The following is a 13,751-nucleotide window of genomic DNA, read 5'->3' on the forward strand; positions in this document are numbered from 1 at the left end:
AAAAAGTATTCCAGAATTTTTCCACATGCAAAAACAAGTTGTAAGTCAGTATTTCTTAAGAAAACTAATCTGTAACTCAGTAACTTTCGTTTGCAAACCTATTTGTACCAGATTCTGAATTAAATGGTCTTTTGTTAATTAATTAGTTTATGAGTCTGTGTTAAGTGTGCTACAATTCCCTTCTGAATTTCTCTTATTAGAACAATCCATCCCACAGCCTCAGTTACACAGATCAGCTTTACATAATGGGAAAGATACTTGTCAAAAATAAATGCAACCTCAAGAGTCTCTAGTCCTACCAGGGACATATTCTTGTATTAGTCAAGAGTATAAAGATTATTCTGAGTTCATTAAATACTGTTTTCCAGTGTGCACATGTGGAAATAAATTCATCTGTAGTTTGAAGTGGAAAGTAATGGAACTAATTCTCGTATAATCAAACCACCAGTCACCCTCTGTACCTCTCCTCACAGAAACTCTTGTATATGCTAGCTGGTTTGAGGTGCAATTAACTTATTAAAAATGAAGAAAAGAAGCAGCTAGGTAGTGGAGTTTATTCCTGTATCCCAACTAAAGAGAAGGCCAACGTCATGCCTTGTTCCAAGTTAAAGTGTCTCTCCAGCCTGGCAGCTTTTGTTACTGCCCCTGTTTCAGAAGAAGCTTTTACATCTCTGTTGAGATAGAGATCTCTTTCTTCTTTGGCACGAATACAAGAAAAACCACACATCATTTGATCTCTGGAGCAAATGCTTAGTTTTGTCAGTGTGCATTTGGCAGTGAGACAGTGCCTGGGGACAAATGACTGAAATTCTGCTCACTTCTCAGCTTGGGCACCTCTGCACTGACTACTTGGAAGTCCTGCCCTGCTGGGGCCCGGGCCAGGAGTGAAAGGGAGGCACATTGCTGTGACCTTCCTCTCATCATCCATTAAAACAGTTTCCTGTATATCGTGTGGGGTGCTAAATCCTGGCAGTGTACAGAGGGAATCTTCAAAGCATGTGAACAGGGTCAAGCTTATAAGGGATGAGCAGGATACGACACTGATGTGGCCATACAGAGCCTGGGAGCACATGGGGACAACCATAGCTAGGCATGCAGGGACCTGTACTGTAAGGTGCTTGTAGGGTTCAAGTGCCCATGTTTTATTTCCTGTTCTCTTCACTGGGTTTTATCTTGCTTTTTTTCTTTTTTTTCTTTTTTCTTTTTTTTTTATTTTTTTCCCCAGAAAGGGGAAAGACTTTGCCTACTTTCTCTGCTGTAGATTTGCCTCAGAAAATGAAAATAATAACCTAGAGAAAGTGCCATCAGGGGAAGACCACAGTAAGATCAGCCTTGAAACTCACCCATAACCGGGATCCTTCCTTCTCCCATGTGCTTGTTTCCTAAAGCACATTTATCATGAAGGCACAGCCTGATGTGTTACTGACTCTTCAGCTCAGTCTTCACCCAGGCAAAACCCCAGTAAAAGCAGTGTTTCATGAGAATGAAAATTTGTCCAACACAGACTAAACAGAGATTTTATCAGAGAAGTTATTGCAGTTTGGCTAGAAATGACAGCTGACAAAAAAGAACATAAGGGAAGGATAGCAGGTTTAGTGAAATCATGATGACTGCTACAAACAGGGGAGGTGTGGCTAAGTTACGTGCCAAAAATGTATCTAGTTGATGCAGCTATTCCCTTCTGATCTCTTCTGTGCCTGAAGAAACACAATAAATTATATGAAAGTATTTTTAACAGAACTTTCTTGAATTAAGCCTGACTTCAGAAGTGCATTTTCCTCTCCTATCAAATGGCAAAATCCACACATGTAATTTTAAATTTATTGCAACAGATGAAATGTGTGTTTGGCCCACAATCAGTAAGTGCAATTCACCAAATATTTTACAAAAGGCTGAAATCTTTTCATTCATATTTAGCTGTTGAATCTCTCTCTTGCACTCCTTTACATGAAAAGAAGTGACAATGTGCATATTTTCTTGGGGTTTTGGGTTTCTTTTAAAATTTCTGTTAATTCTTGCGTGAGTATTTTGATAGGATATCAGCAATTATATTATGAAACAAACATGTCTTTCTGCCACCAAATGAGAAAATCAAAACAAAATAGATAAATACTACCAGATTAAAAGACTAGGACCATTAACCATGGGTTTGGGGTTTTTTATGGCTTTCATCTTTTATTACATTTTGATCAAAAGGTATTGAAAGTATGTAGTCTTATGTGTGTTATCTCTAGAACTCAACACAGCTTCTTGTATCGTCCACAATCATTTTATGTAGTATTACTGACGACAGGAAATCATTGCCTGCTGTACATTTAAGATCAAAAAACACTGTGTCAAAAGGAGGAAAATCTTTTGTTCTGTGTATCTATATTTCAACTTGAATGTATGTGTAAGAGATTTTTTTTACACTCCCTCTCTGATATGCCATGAAGCTGAATGCAAAGTATTTTGGAATATCTACCATACGATAGACTAGATGGTATGGATGTGGAAATTTAGCACCTTAGAAGTCCATCATCTTTCTTACCTGACTCATACAGTCAGAAAAACTTAATGTCTGCCACAGCAAGTGAAAATTAGCAGGGCCTGACATGAATGCTAGCCAGGTTGTGATTTAATGTCTATAAAACATTATGAACTCTTACATACTGTGTTTTGTAACTGAACTCGTGTTTGGGTATTCAGTGGCTCTCCAGAACAGAAACAAAATCCACAGCATGACTTTGACATCAATTAAGCTTTTCTCATTTATGAGTAGAAACATGTCAGACTGAATTTTTGGGTTTCTGTGTCATGAAGGGAGAAGGACTAGGCTGAACTAAAAACAAATATATTGCACTTACATTTTTAAGGACGTCCTTGATAAGAGAAATTTTTTCAGGATCCAAGTCTTTCAGAATTCACAGAGCTTTGAGAGCTCTTTTTAAATAAAGATATGCTGCTTCCATGTGTTTCCAATTCATTCATTCATTCATTCATTCATTCATTCATTCATTCATTCATTCATTCTTCTAAATATTCTGTGTTTGGCAAAACGGGACATAAATTTAGTCTGCAGCTGTTCCCACAGGCTGTTGAGTTTAATTGAAAGTAGAAGTGGCCCAGTGTCAAAGTGGGCATTAAAACAGCAGTCTGGAAATCTTGGGTTTGGTGCATGAGGCTGAACTCCCTAGATGCTGGGCTAGGGCTGTGTCACTGTAAATGTGTCATACCAGTGCTCTGGAGGGAAGGAGTCCTGCTCTTCACCCCTCTAAAAAGTGAGACCTGTGCTTGTCCTAACACAGAAGATGGCTGTACAGAGTCAGCAGTGTGCATTCAGCACAATTGAAAATTCTGTTTGGCAAGTATTTTCTCCATTTGGCTTTGTCCTTTCATATGTATATGGATAAGCAAATTAAACCCCATTCTTAGTGTGGTAATGGTTGGACTATGCAAAGCAAAGCAAACACACACAGCAGACAGTGATGCTGGCTCTTACTCATGTTTCAGGTACCAACTTATTACCAGGTAGGGATTTCCTCCTTGGGACAGCCTGTTTACATTGCCCACCTAAACTGCACAACAAATGTAGTACCCTTTGCTGTTCAGCAATTCCTCTTTATAGGTTATTTATTTACCTGGAGAAACAAAAAATCACTACTGTAAGTAATTGTGGCTTTCCTCCTTTACCCTGACAAAAGAGAGGTTCAGAGCACTCATTTGGCAACTCTGAGAAGGCAGTTGAGTAAAGTGTGGTGGTAATGTCTTTACAATAGGCAAGATTTGCAAGGACAGACAGCATCCTCGCAACAGGTTGATTGCTTTAATGGAGAAGAAAATCTTCATACCTGTTGCCAGGCATCCATGTCTGATCTTCGAGTATGAGCACGAAAATACCTAAAAACAAAAACCACAGACAAACAAACAAAAAAAACACCACAAAAAAAACAAAAAGAATCCGAAACCTCTGGAAAGTAGAGGAGAGAAGGCGACTAAAGGGTTAAAAATTCGGAGCGCTATGTAAGAAGCGACAGCAGTGCAAAGAGGAAAAATCCTGTAGTTCTAAGTGTTAAAACTTCTTCCTCCGACTAAAAAATCCGAACTCCTTCTTCTTGCAATCGGAAGCAGGGAAGCAGGCGGCGACAGTTCTTCACCACCTTATTTGCAGGCTTGAAGGGGTTTTCTTTGCCGCTCGCCTTTCCTTGGAGAGGACACCTTTGCCCGCTGTGCCCATTCCGCTGCATTGTCACTGTGCCGTTCTTCCTCCCGCGGGGCTGCCGGCTGCCCCCTTCGCCCTTCTCAAACCGGGTGCCAGCAGGGTTGCAAGAATTTAATAACACGCTGAACATTTTGATTAGGGAAAAAAAAAAAAAAAAAAGCTTTCTAAAACTAAACCCGGGAGCAGCGTTAATTAACTGTGGAGCAACTTTAATTGTCAGGAACACACTTTCTGCCTTTCACACGCACAAGTCGGTGAAAAGAACACCTGAGCTACCCTGACAAAATATAGGAAAGTACTTTGGAGTATCTCCTCGGGACAGAGTTTTCTGCAATAAACTCGAGGAAGAAAAAAAAAAAAAAAAAAAAAAGCCGTCTCCGAGATAGCGTTCAACGACGTGAATGAGTTTAGCAACTCAGCCAAAAGCCCTTGTCACCCTATCACCTCCCCCTTCCAGCAGCTTTCAAAGAATTCGGGGATGAAATACCTACAATAAATTCCTAGTCCTTCCCTAGTGGCTGCTTTCGCATTTCCAGTGTCTCTTCATTCGAGACAAGGAATGGGGATCCCCGGCCACCCCATTTCCAGCCGAGAGCCTGGGGGGCTGCAGGCACCTTCTCCATCTCACCTATTTCCAGGCGATTTCACGGAGACTCATTCTCCCATTAAGAAGCGGAGCGGCTCATCTCCCCGCAGAAACGAATTCTGGACCATTTGCTCTGCAAAAATATAAGCCCACCGCCCTAAGGACTGTCGCGGTGTGTCCCTTGGGGGAACGCGGGGAACTTCGTCCAGGCGGAGAGAACTGGCTGTGATTTGGAGTAAAGCACCCCGAGGTTGAAGGAGGCGCCGCTGCCCGGTGCCAGGACGCGTGCGATGCGGGCAGGGCCGGCCAGCCCCGCTCCTCCCCGCCGGCACCGCCCGGCTCAGCAGCCCCAGAGCTCTGCCAGAGCTCCCCTCCGGCCCGGCCCGGCCCAGCAGCCCCGCCGGGGCGGCTCGGTCCCCTCGGGGGTCCCGCTGCCGACGGGGCGCACACGCCGGGTGGCGCTGCGAGCCCGCAGAGCTGCGGCCGCGCCGCCCCCGCTGTGTCCGTGTCCGCCACGGGCAGGAGCGGGGAAGGGCAGCAGTGGGGGGCAGCGAATCGCTCTCGGAAGAAGCACCGGCGCGGTGATGGGGAGAACGTCCGGGTAAGGTGCAGAGCCTTCTGCTCAGCAGCACCCGGGATGCGCGAGTGGCTTCGCTGCCAGCGGAAGGAGAGCTGCTAAGGCGCGGGACAGCTGGAGGCTGCATTGAGTGCATGGGCACACGCACATCCTCCTGTCTCAAGGGATGAAGACAGGAGTAAAGCAAAGTATGTTGCCGGCAGTAATAATAATAGTAATAGTAATAATAATAATAATAATAACAATAAGTATTCTTTTCCTCGTCCCCGCAAAAGAAATTTGCAAGACTTTACTTCGCCCCAGCAGCAAAAGCTGTTCCAAAGAAGCCTCCAGCCCAACCACCTCTCTTTCCATAACAAGGGATGAACGCTTACAACGTTTCTTTCTGCGTCCCCGACCACAGGGCAGCCCCGAGGCTCCAGCCGGGAGCGGGGGTTTCTCCCAGCATCGCCTCCCCGGGGACACCGACTTTGAGAAAGCGTCGGGGCTCCCTGTCTGCTTCTTGTACTTTTCAGAGCAGTATCGCTCAGCCTGAAAAGTAGAAGTCTCCGACTGCCAAGACCAAGATTACTCCACAGGAGGTTGGTCCATTATTCAGCTCCTCACCGGGTCTTGCAGGCAGTATAAATATGCTTCTTGGGAAATTGTGCACTTCTCAAGAAGTAATACAGGATCCCAATTTGTTTCAAAATCCACAAGTGTAAAATGGAATTACTCTGTATTTAGAGTGCCCAGCTTAAATTCCTATGCACTTGCCATTATCCCCTATTTCCCTAATCCCTTTTTTAAAAAAGTAATTCCAAGTGGCAGTTAGAAAACCATAGAACAGGAAACACAGTAATTGTCCTGAATAGCACAGTTTTTCTCAATACACACCTTCTTCTCCATACACTTTAGCAAAAGACAGCCAGTTTGCCATAACAAGATGTGAACGATGCTATAGCAAGAAGTGAAAAAATTTATGTTCTACTTTTTAAAGCAGGTATTGCAAAATGTGCTTTCCTCCATGGGATTGTCGAGGAATTTTTAATGTATCTTTATGATAAAAAAAAAGTGTAATGGAGTGAGATGAGAAAGCACACCCCGATTTATACTAAGAAACGTAAATTATTCTGATACAGCGGAAGAGTTTTGTCCTTTAATCACAGACCAGGCGAGAGCATGAGCACACCTAATTCGTTCACACCTTTTCCCAGCTCCTTCTTCGCAAAGCTAAACCAGAGGTCGCTTCACGGAATGTAACTGAAATGTGGCAGGTTTTGGCAAGTGCATACTTACTTTCAGCCACTCGTACTGAAAGATTTGTTGGACTGTATCAAGTATCCTTACTCCATCACCTTTACAGCTGTGAATGTGTTGACGGCTGGATTAACCATCACATCCACAAATAAAGCTTTTGAGATTTCAATTCTTGTTTTCTGCTTTCGCATTCCTAGACTGGAATCGAGGAGAAGTCAACACCTTTTGATTCCTGTTTAGTCTCATCAGACACAGGCCGAGGGTAGCAGGAAAGGAACTACCAGCAGGCAGAAATGAAGTGGTATTTTAAATCACTTCAGCTCCACACATCTCCCATCACTGCTCTATTGAAAATTTAAACTGGAAAATGACAATAAAAAGACGGAATAATGGGCAAAGCAGGACACAAAATTCGATAGACATTGCTACGAGCTTGAAGGGAAGAGACTTAAAAGGTCAGAGAGCAAACGGGAATGGCCACAATCATCTGAAGGCAGTTGGAAGGTAAGTTGATGGACACCGGTTTGACCTGCAGGTCAGCAAACTAGTTTAACTCTACCTTGATCTGCACAACGCAGAGACAAGTTCCCGGCTCCTATCAAGCAACTCAATGCCCTTATCTGGAAGGGTTTAGTAAAAGTAAATCCACTACAAAAAGGAGCTATTCAGCCTTCAAGTGCTGGGTTTTGCTGGTAAAAGAAAGGAAAAATATGTGTGTTCTCACACAGCCTGGATCCAAACTGGCGGCTCCCAAACAGCAGCAGCAGCACACGCTCGTTGCTTGGGCAAAGGATGAGTTTTGCTGCTTGCTCTATCCCACTGCCAGACAGTCCCGAGATGGAGCAACCAGTGCCCTAAAGAGACCGTCAAGCTCCTGGACAACAGCATTTTGATAGCGCTCTCTTTTCAGGTGGATATCGGAGAAGCAGTATTAGAAGTCATCCTCTGCTCCATTGCCCTTTTCACTAGGTGCTCAGACCATTTCACCATGACCAAAATTTCCACTGCGTCTCACTCCCACTGGGGAAATCAGGTGCCACCGCATTTACATGTCATTGAAAACAAAATTTTAAAAAATCAGAGCAAGCTGTTGCTTTGTTTCAGCACCAAACTTTGCAGGCCTCTCCATGTTGTGTTTGTAATGAAGAAAAATCCGAATGCAGCTCAGAAAAAGTCAGCCAGAGCAACTCTTGTTTCTAGTGGTTGTCAACAGTCTCTACACCAGGCAGAGGACCAAAATCTTGAAGGCATATGGAGTTGACTAGTCTGTGTATTTTTGCCCTGTAGTTTAATACCTGTTGTTCAACTAACAACCATGTGTGTTACACATGTGCACAAAACAGCATTCTGCTATGCAGAGTACATGCTCTAGCCCTGATTTTTCAGTACCCCAACAGTGAGCATCACCTCCCTAGGTAACACAAGAGGCCAGATTTCCAAACAGAAACAACATGTCCACACACTTCCCCACCCCCATCCCGGCACCCCTCAAAGAAGGTGGCAAAAGAAAGTGTTAGGAGTTCTGAGGGGTTTGGCTTGGTTTGGTTTGGGTTTCAGTTTGGTATTTTGGAGGTTTTTGCCAAAACGCTAAGCAAATGCCAAAGGCACAATTGTGTTTTTATTGATGTCCAGGGAGAGTTTGTGGGAAAGATTCAAAGAACACAACCAGAGCGGTAGCGCTGGACCGGCTGGCTGACAGCACCCCGCAGCCCCTGAAATTGCTCAGATTCCCGGTCCTGTGGGGAAAACGCCCCCGAACAAGAAGGGAGTTTTCACACACAACCGCGAAGTTTCCCAGCCCTGAGACCCGAAGAAGTTAGTGCTCGCTATGGCAATTAGCATTGCTCCCAGCCACAACCACCTTACCTCAAAACAAAAGCGGAGGACCACTTTTTATTTCGTCTTTTAAAGCAATAATGACCCTCAGCATTTCAATATTAAATCTCCTTTCACAATGGATCTGGCGTGATGTGAAAAATAATTTCAAGGAAGAGGTATATGCAAAGCAGCTTCTCAAACATGCTCGGATTTGTGAGAGGCACTGTATTATTAGTCTGATAAAAATATATTTTTAAAAAAAGAGCTAATGTCTTTCATTTAGTTTTCTCTGACAGTGCATCTTTAAAAGCATGGAACAGAACAACAATTTACCCATTTTAAAGCCTCAAGCTGCTCTCAGTATGTGCTAAAATTTACGTTCATTGTATGTTCACTTTTCTCTGAAACTCTAGAGAGCAACTTATGCCATGTGAGTTCAAAGTAAATCATTGACTGTAACGATAGACTTACAAAGAAGAAAAACAACTGGCTGACCTAAAGGGTAGAATGTTTTTCTGGAGTTTATTAATGCCAGTTAAAATATTACAGATAAAAATCAATTACATTTCATGCATTTAAAATGCAAATCTAAAATGTTCCAGCGAAGGGCTTTTCATTTCAATGTGAAATATTCAAATTATTTCAACATTACAATGAGACAATTAGTTTGCAGAATTGCAAACCGCTAATGTAGTGTCAGGAGTGTTTATTAACATTTATCAATATTATTTTCAGGAAATACACATAGGCCAACATTAGTTCAGTTTCACTTGGACAGTTTATTTAATACATGGGTCGTGGCAAACCCACTTTATGAAATATAGGAGAACTCTCACCGTAACTATACCTGAACTGCCAGCAAATGCAAATAAGTACATGCTCCATTAAATTAAATGTCATTCAACATTTATCAAATATTGTTTGCTTAATTACAGGTGTATGCCTAGCTAAATTAATATTCAAGCAAAACCTATATCCTGAAGTGTGATTTGATGCACACTTCAAGAAAGGAGTCCAGAAAAAAAAATATGCAGTGAACCAGGACTGCGACAAGAATGTTTTCTCGTGACAGGAAAAGAAATAAAAATTAAAAAGGAAAAAAAGCTCAACTGTACTTCAATATATTTTCAAATATTTACTGGAAGAAATTTACAAGAAAAATACTATACAAAATCGTCTCCTGGACAACTGCACCTCACACCGATACACTGGTGGAGTTTTATTTAATTGTTAGCTAATCTAGAACGATTCCCCAGTGGTACAAACCTATAGGTTCAGACGCATTTTACAAATATTTAATTTTCCTGTTCCCCCCCCTTCGGCCTCCCTTTTTTGGCATTGGAAATACATCTTCGCTTGAAACCCACGGTGCTTCTTCATTTGTCTGAAGTTTAAAAAATTATACGACTTTCAACCTAATTATTTTCAATGTATTTCTCGATTCCTGTTCGAACGAGAATTATACAAATGTGCCGGCAAACGCAGTGAAATTTGGACTCGAGGAGGTAAAAGATTTGTCAAAATTTGAAAAAAATAAAGGGGGAAGGGAAATAAGCACACTGCCGCTCCGGTGCCGGGGAGCAGACGGGCTGTGAGCAGGTAGTGGGATGAGAGCAGGTCCGAGTGCGGGGCACGGAGCGCGGCTGGCGGCGCTGCCGTCGGAGGCCCCGTCGGGACAGCCCCGGCCCGCCCGCCCCGCCGGAGGGAGGGGGCACGGGCCGCTTTCCAGCAGCATAGCGAGAAGGGACGTGGGTGTTTTTTTCCGCTCTAAAAGCAACACGAGGCGGGGGGGCTCAAGGCGAAGGGGGCCGCCCCACGGGGGGTCGCGGCTCTCCGCCCTTGCCCAGCCGCTCCCTGCCCCCGTCGCGGGGGTTGCGCGGCCCGGCCGCACCGCCATCCGCGCACGGGGCTCCGGGAGGGCGGCGGAGCGGCGGCGGCGCCGAGCGCTGTTCTTGCGGAGCCGTGCCAGCTACTTACGTGTCCGCGTCCCCGCCGCAGGGCTGCGCGCTCGGGGGGCAGCGCGACCAGGAGGGCGGCGGGACTGGGGGGCGCGGCGGCCCCGCACCTCCGCCCGTCACTCCAGCCCGTTGCGGTGGCCAGGCTCGGGGGGCGGCAGAAGCTCCGGGGAGTGGCAGGGCGGGCTGCCGGCCGCGCTGTGCTCGCTGTCGGTGTCGCTGCCCTTCTTGCCGCCGGGGCCGGGGCCGCCGCCGGGGCCGCCGCCGCCGGGGCCCCCGGCTCCTCCGGGGCCGCTGTGGGTCTTGACGTGCTTGCTGAGGTGGTCGCTGCGCATGAAGCGCTTGTTGCAGACGGGGCAGGCGAAGCGCTTCTCGCCCGTGTGGGTCCGCAGGTGCCGCTGCAGCTCGTCGGAGCGGGTGAAGCGCTTCCCGCAGAAGAGCCAGTTGCAGACGAAGGGCCGCTCGCCCGTGTGCCAGCGCAGGTGCGCCTTCAGGTGCGAGGTCTTGCCGTACACCTTGCCGCAGCCGGGGATGTGGCAGCTGTGCAGCCCCTTGCGGCGCAGGCTGGCCCCCGCCGGCCCCAGCCGCTCGGCCTCCTGGCAGTTGGGGCAGTCGCAGGTGGCGCGCCCCGAGTAGCGGCGGGCGGAGGAGCGCGGCGAGGCGGCCAGCGGCGCGGCGGGGCCACCGCCCAGCATGGAGCCCCCGGCGCCGGCCAGCGGCGAGGGGGCCGAGTCCGGGTAGGAGCCGGGCAGCACCGGCTTAAATCCGTCCATGAGATGCTGCCCGGCGGGGCTGAGGAGATGCGAGGAGGCGCCGCTGCTGAAGGCAGAGTGGCCCAGGCCCGAGTAATCCGAGTTGTAGCCGCCCAGTGGCGAGTGGAGCGAGGTCTGGAGTCCGCCGGCCGCCGGGTGCAGCGAGCCGGGCAGCGCGGCCGCACCGTTGGGGCTCTGCACGTCGATCCAGCCGGCGCCCACGTCCCACCAGCTGGAGGCGCCCGCTGAGCCTACCTCGCCGGCGCCGAGCCCCGGGTGCGAGGGCTTGAACCAGGACTCGTAGGGGTGCGCCATGCCCACCCGCGGGTAGATGCCCTGCAGTCCCTCCACCGACGTGTGCACCTTAGAGATGAAGACGGGCTGGTGCGCCGTCGCCTCCTGTCCTGCTGCCCCGCCGCCGCCTCCTCCGCCGCCGCCGCCGCCACCGGCGCTGCCCGGCGCCTGGAAGACGGAGTAGTCGTTGGCGAAGGGCGAGCTGGCGGCCGCCGCGCTGCTGGAGGTGAGGGAGAAGGCGCTGGATCCCGGCGAGCCGCCGCAGCTGAACGAGTCCGAGACGAGGGCGGCCGCCGCCGCCGCCGCCGCTGCCGCCGCCGCCGAGGAGCCGTTCCGCGCCGCGCCCGCCACGCCGAAGCCCGGGAGGCCGGAGCCCACGGCTCCGCAGCTTCCCGCCGAGGCTGAGGAGGAGGAGCGTTTCCAGGGGTGGAAGCCTTTGCCGAAGGAGGACGTGCTGTCCGAAAGGGCGGACGGCGAGGGGCTGGGGCTGCCGATCTTGTTGCAGGTCGCGGCGAGCATGGCCAGCGGCGTGGAGCCTACCCGCGGTTCCTCCTGCGGGCACAGAGAGGAGAGGGCCGTCCCGCCGGCGTCAGGGATGGAGCGGCCCCGCGCCGCCGCCCCGCGCCCCGCGTTCCGCGCCCGGCACCGCTCCGCCGCCCGGCCCCGGGCGCAAAGTTTCGCGACTCCCGCGGGAGGATTCCCCTCACTGGGGCCGGCACCGCGGTTCTGCTTCCAAACGCCTTCCGGGGCTTTTTTTTTTTCACCGTCCAACTCCCCTCCCCCGAAGGAGCTCAGGAAGGGTTAAAAAAGGGGGAGAAAAAAAAAAAAAGAAAAGGGGAAAAAAAGTTGCGTCTGTTACCGTAGCTTTAAAGAAGCCCCCGGCACGGCGGCAGCTACGTTTCAGCCTGTTCCCTTTCCCCGGGACGTGGCCGGTCCCCGTCCCTCAGGCCAGTAAGGCTGTTTTCTTAAATACAGAATCGCAGGACTATCAAGTTACTACTTTTCTTTCTTTCTTTCTTTTTAAAGCGTCCTTTAAATCAACCTAATTTACGTAGCAAAGATAATGAACTACATATATAAATTTAACATATGTAAATATGTATGCATACACGAGTTGAACGTACCTGCTAGACACGGTGGGTTGTGTTATTTTAAAGGGAAATAAAAAGCCACAATCTGTTGCAAATTTTTTTAAAAATTGCACACAAAAAAAAACACCGATAGTGCTGGGTTTGGGATTTTTTTGTTTGTTTGTTGGGTTTTTTTTCTTCCAGCAGTCACATGTAAGAAGAAAAGCCACTTCTTCGGGGGCACAGGAACAGCACAGCCCAGGCGCTGTAGGTTGTTTCTACAAATGCCCTTAAAACCTTTTCTTGCTCACTGAAAAGTGACTCTGCCCCCTCTTCCCCCTCTCACTCTTTCTTTTCTCCTAAATTCACTTGTACTTAAGCTAAAAAAAAAAAAAAAAAAAAAAGGAAAAAGAAAAAAAAACCCAGGCTGAATAGAGGAGACTGATAGCCCCGGTCAAGACAGGGGTTATTTTAACCCCCTCCAATCGACAATAAAAAGAAACCAATTAAACCAGCAAGAGAAAAAAATCCTTAGACTCACCCCTAGAAGTGAAGTTGCCATCACACAAAAGTGCCCTCCTCTCAGAGGATCTTTTTTATATTGATAAATCAGAGGCAGTGTTTTTTTTAGAGGTGTGCAATACAATGATCAGTTCCGCCCATTCCACCACAATTGTAGCTCCCTCGCCGGCTTTGAAGTGCCGCTGAGCCACCGTCAGCCAATCCCCGGCACCGCCGCCTCGCTCGCCGACGTGACTGCGTGAAGTCAGCAGCGCCGTCGAGCCGGGCCGTCGAGCCCCGCCGGCGCTGATGACCTCACGCACTCACGTCGGCGAGCGCCGCGATCCGCGGTCCCGGTCCGCAGGGACCGCTCACCCCGGGCAGGGCTACTTCGTCCCGGCCGCCCCTTTCCGTCACCCCCCCGTGTGCGTAATTTGACAACAGTTGGTTTGGGTTTGATTTTTTTTTTTCCGTTGAGAGGTTTATATTTGAATTTTTATATTATCATCATCTCAGTCTTACTATGATTATCGGCACGGACTGGAGAGAGCCCCCCCACGATTTGCCCCCATCCCGATCCCTTCTGAGCAGCTCTTCTTCTCCCGTTGTCCCGGCAAGTGGTGGGGGGAAACACTTCAGGCCATGCTGCCTGTCGTTCCCTCCCTTCTCGCCCTCGCCGGCCGCGGTTGCAGGCGTGACTCTTGGTGGTGGGGTTGCACAAGCGGAGTCCACCCGGGCGGCACCGGCACAATCAGGGG

The 13,751-nt window shown here is 48.5% G+C and overlaps 1 protein-coding gene across 1 annotated transcript; it reads right to left on the reverse strand.

The window, feature by feature from the left end:
• Positions 1-10,495: 10,495 nt before the first annotated feature.
• On the reverse strand, positions 10,496-13,237 carry SP8 (Sp8 transcription factor). The gene is made up of 2 exons (XM_033070209.2): positions 13,034-13,237; positions 10,496-11,974 (listed from the first exon to the last, which is right to left on the reverse strand). The coding sequence occupies exons 1-2, from the start codon at positions 13,052-13,054 to the stop codon at positions 10,496-10,498; spliced, it is 1,500 nt and encodes a 499-aa protein (XP_032926100.1). The 5' UTR covers positions 13,055-13,237.
• Between the last annotated feature and the right edge of the window lie 514 nt (positions 13,238-13,751).

This window comes from Catharus ustulatus, chromosome 1 (genome assembly GCF_009819885.2).
Source record: "Catharus ustulatus isolate bCatUst1 chromosome 1, bCatUst1.pri.v2, whole genome shotgun sequence".
Lineage (NCBI taxonomy): Eukaryota > Metazoa > Chordata > Aves > Passeriformes > Turdidae > Catharus > Catharus ustulatus.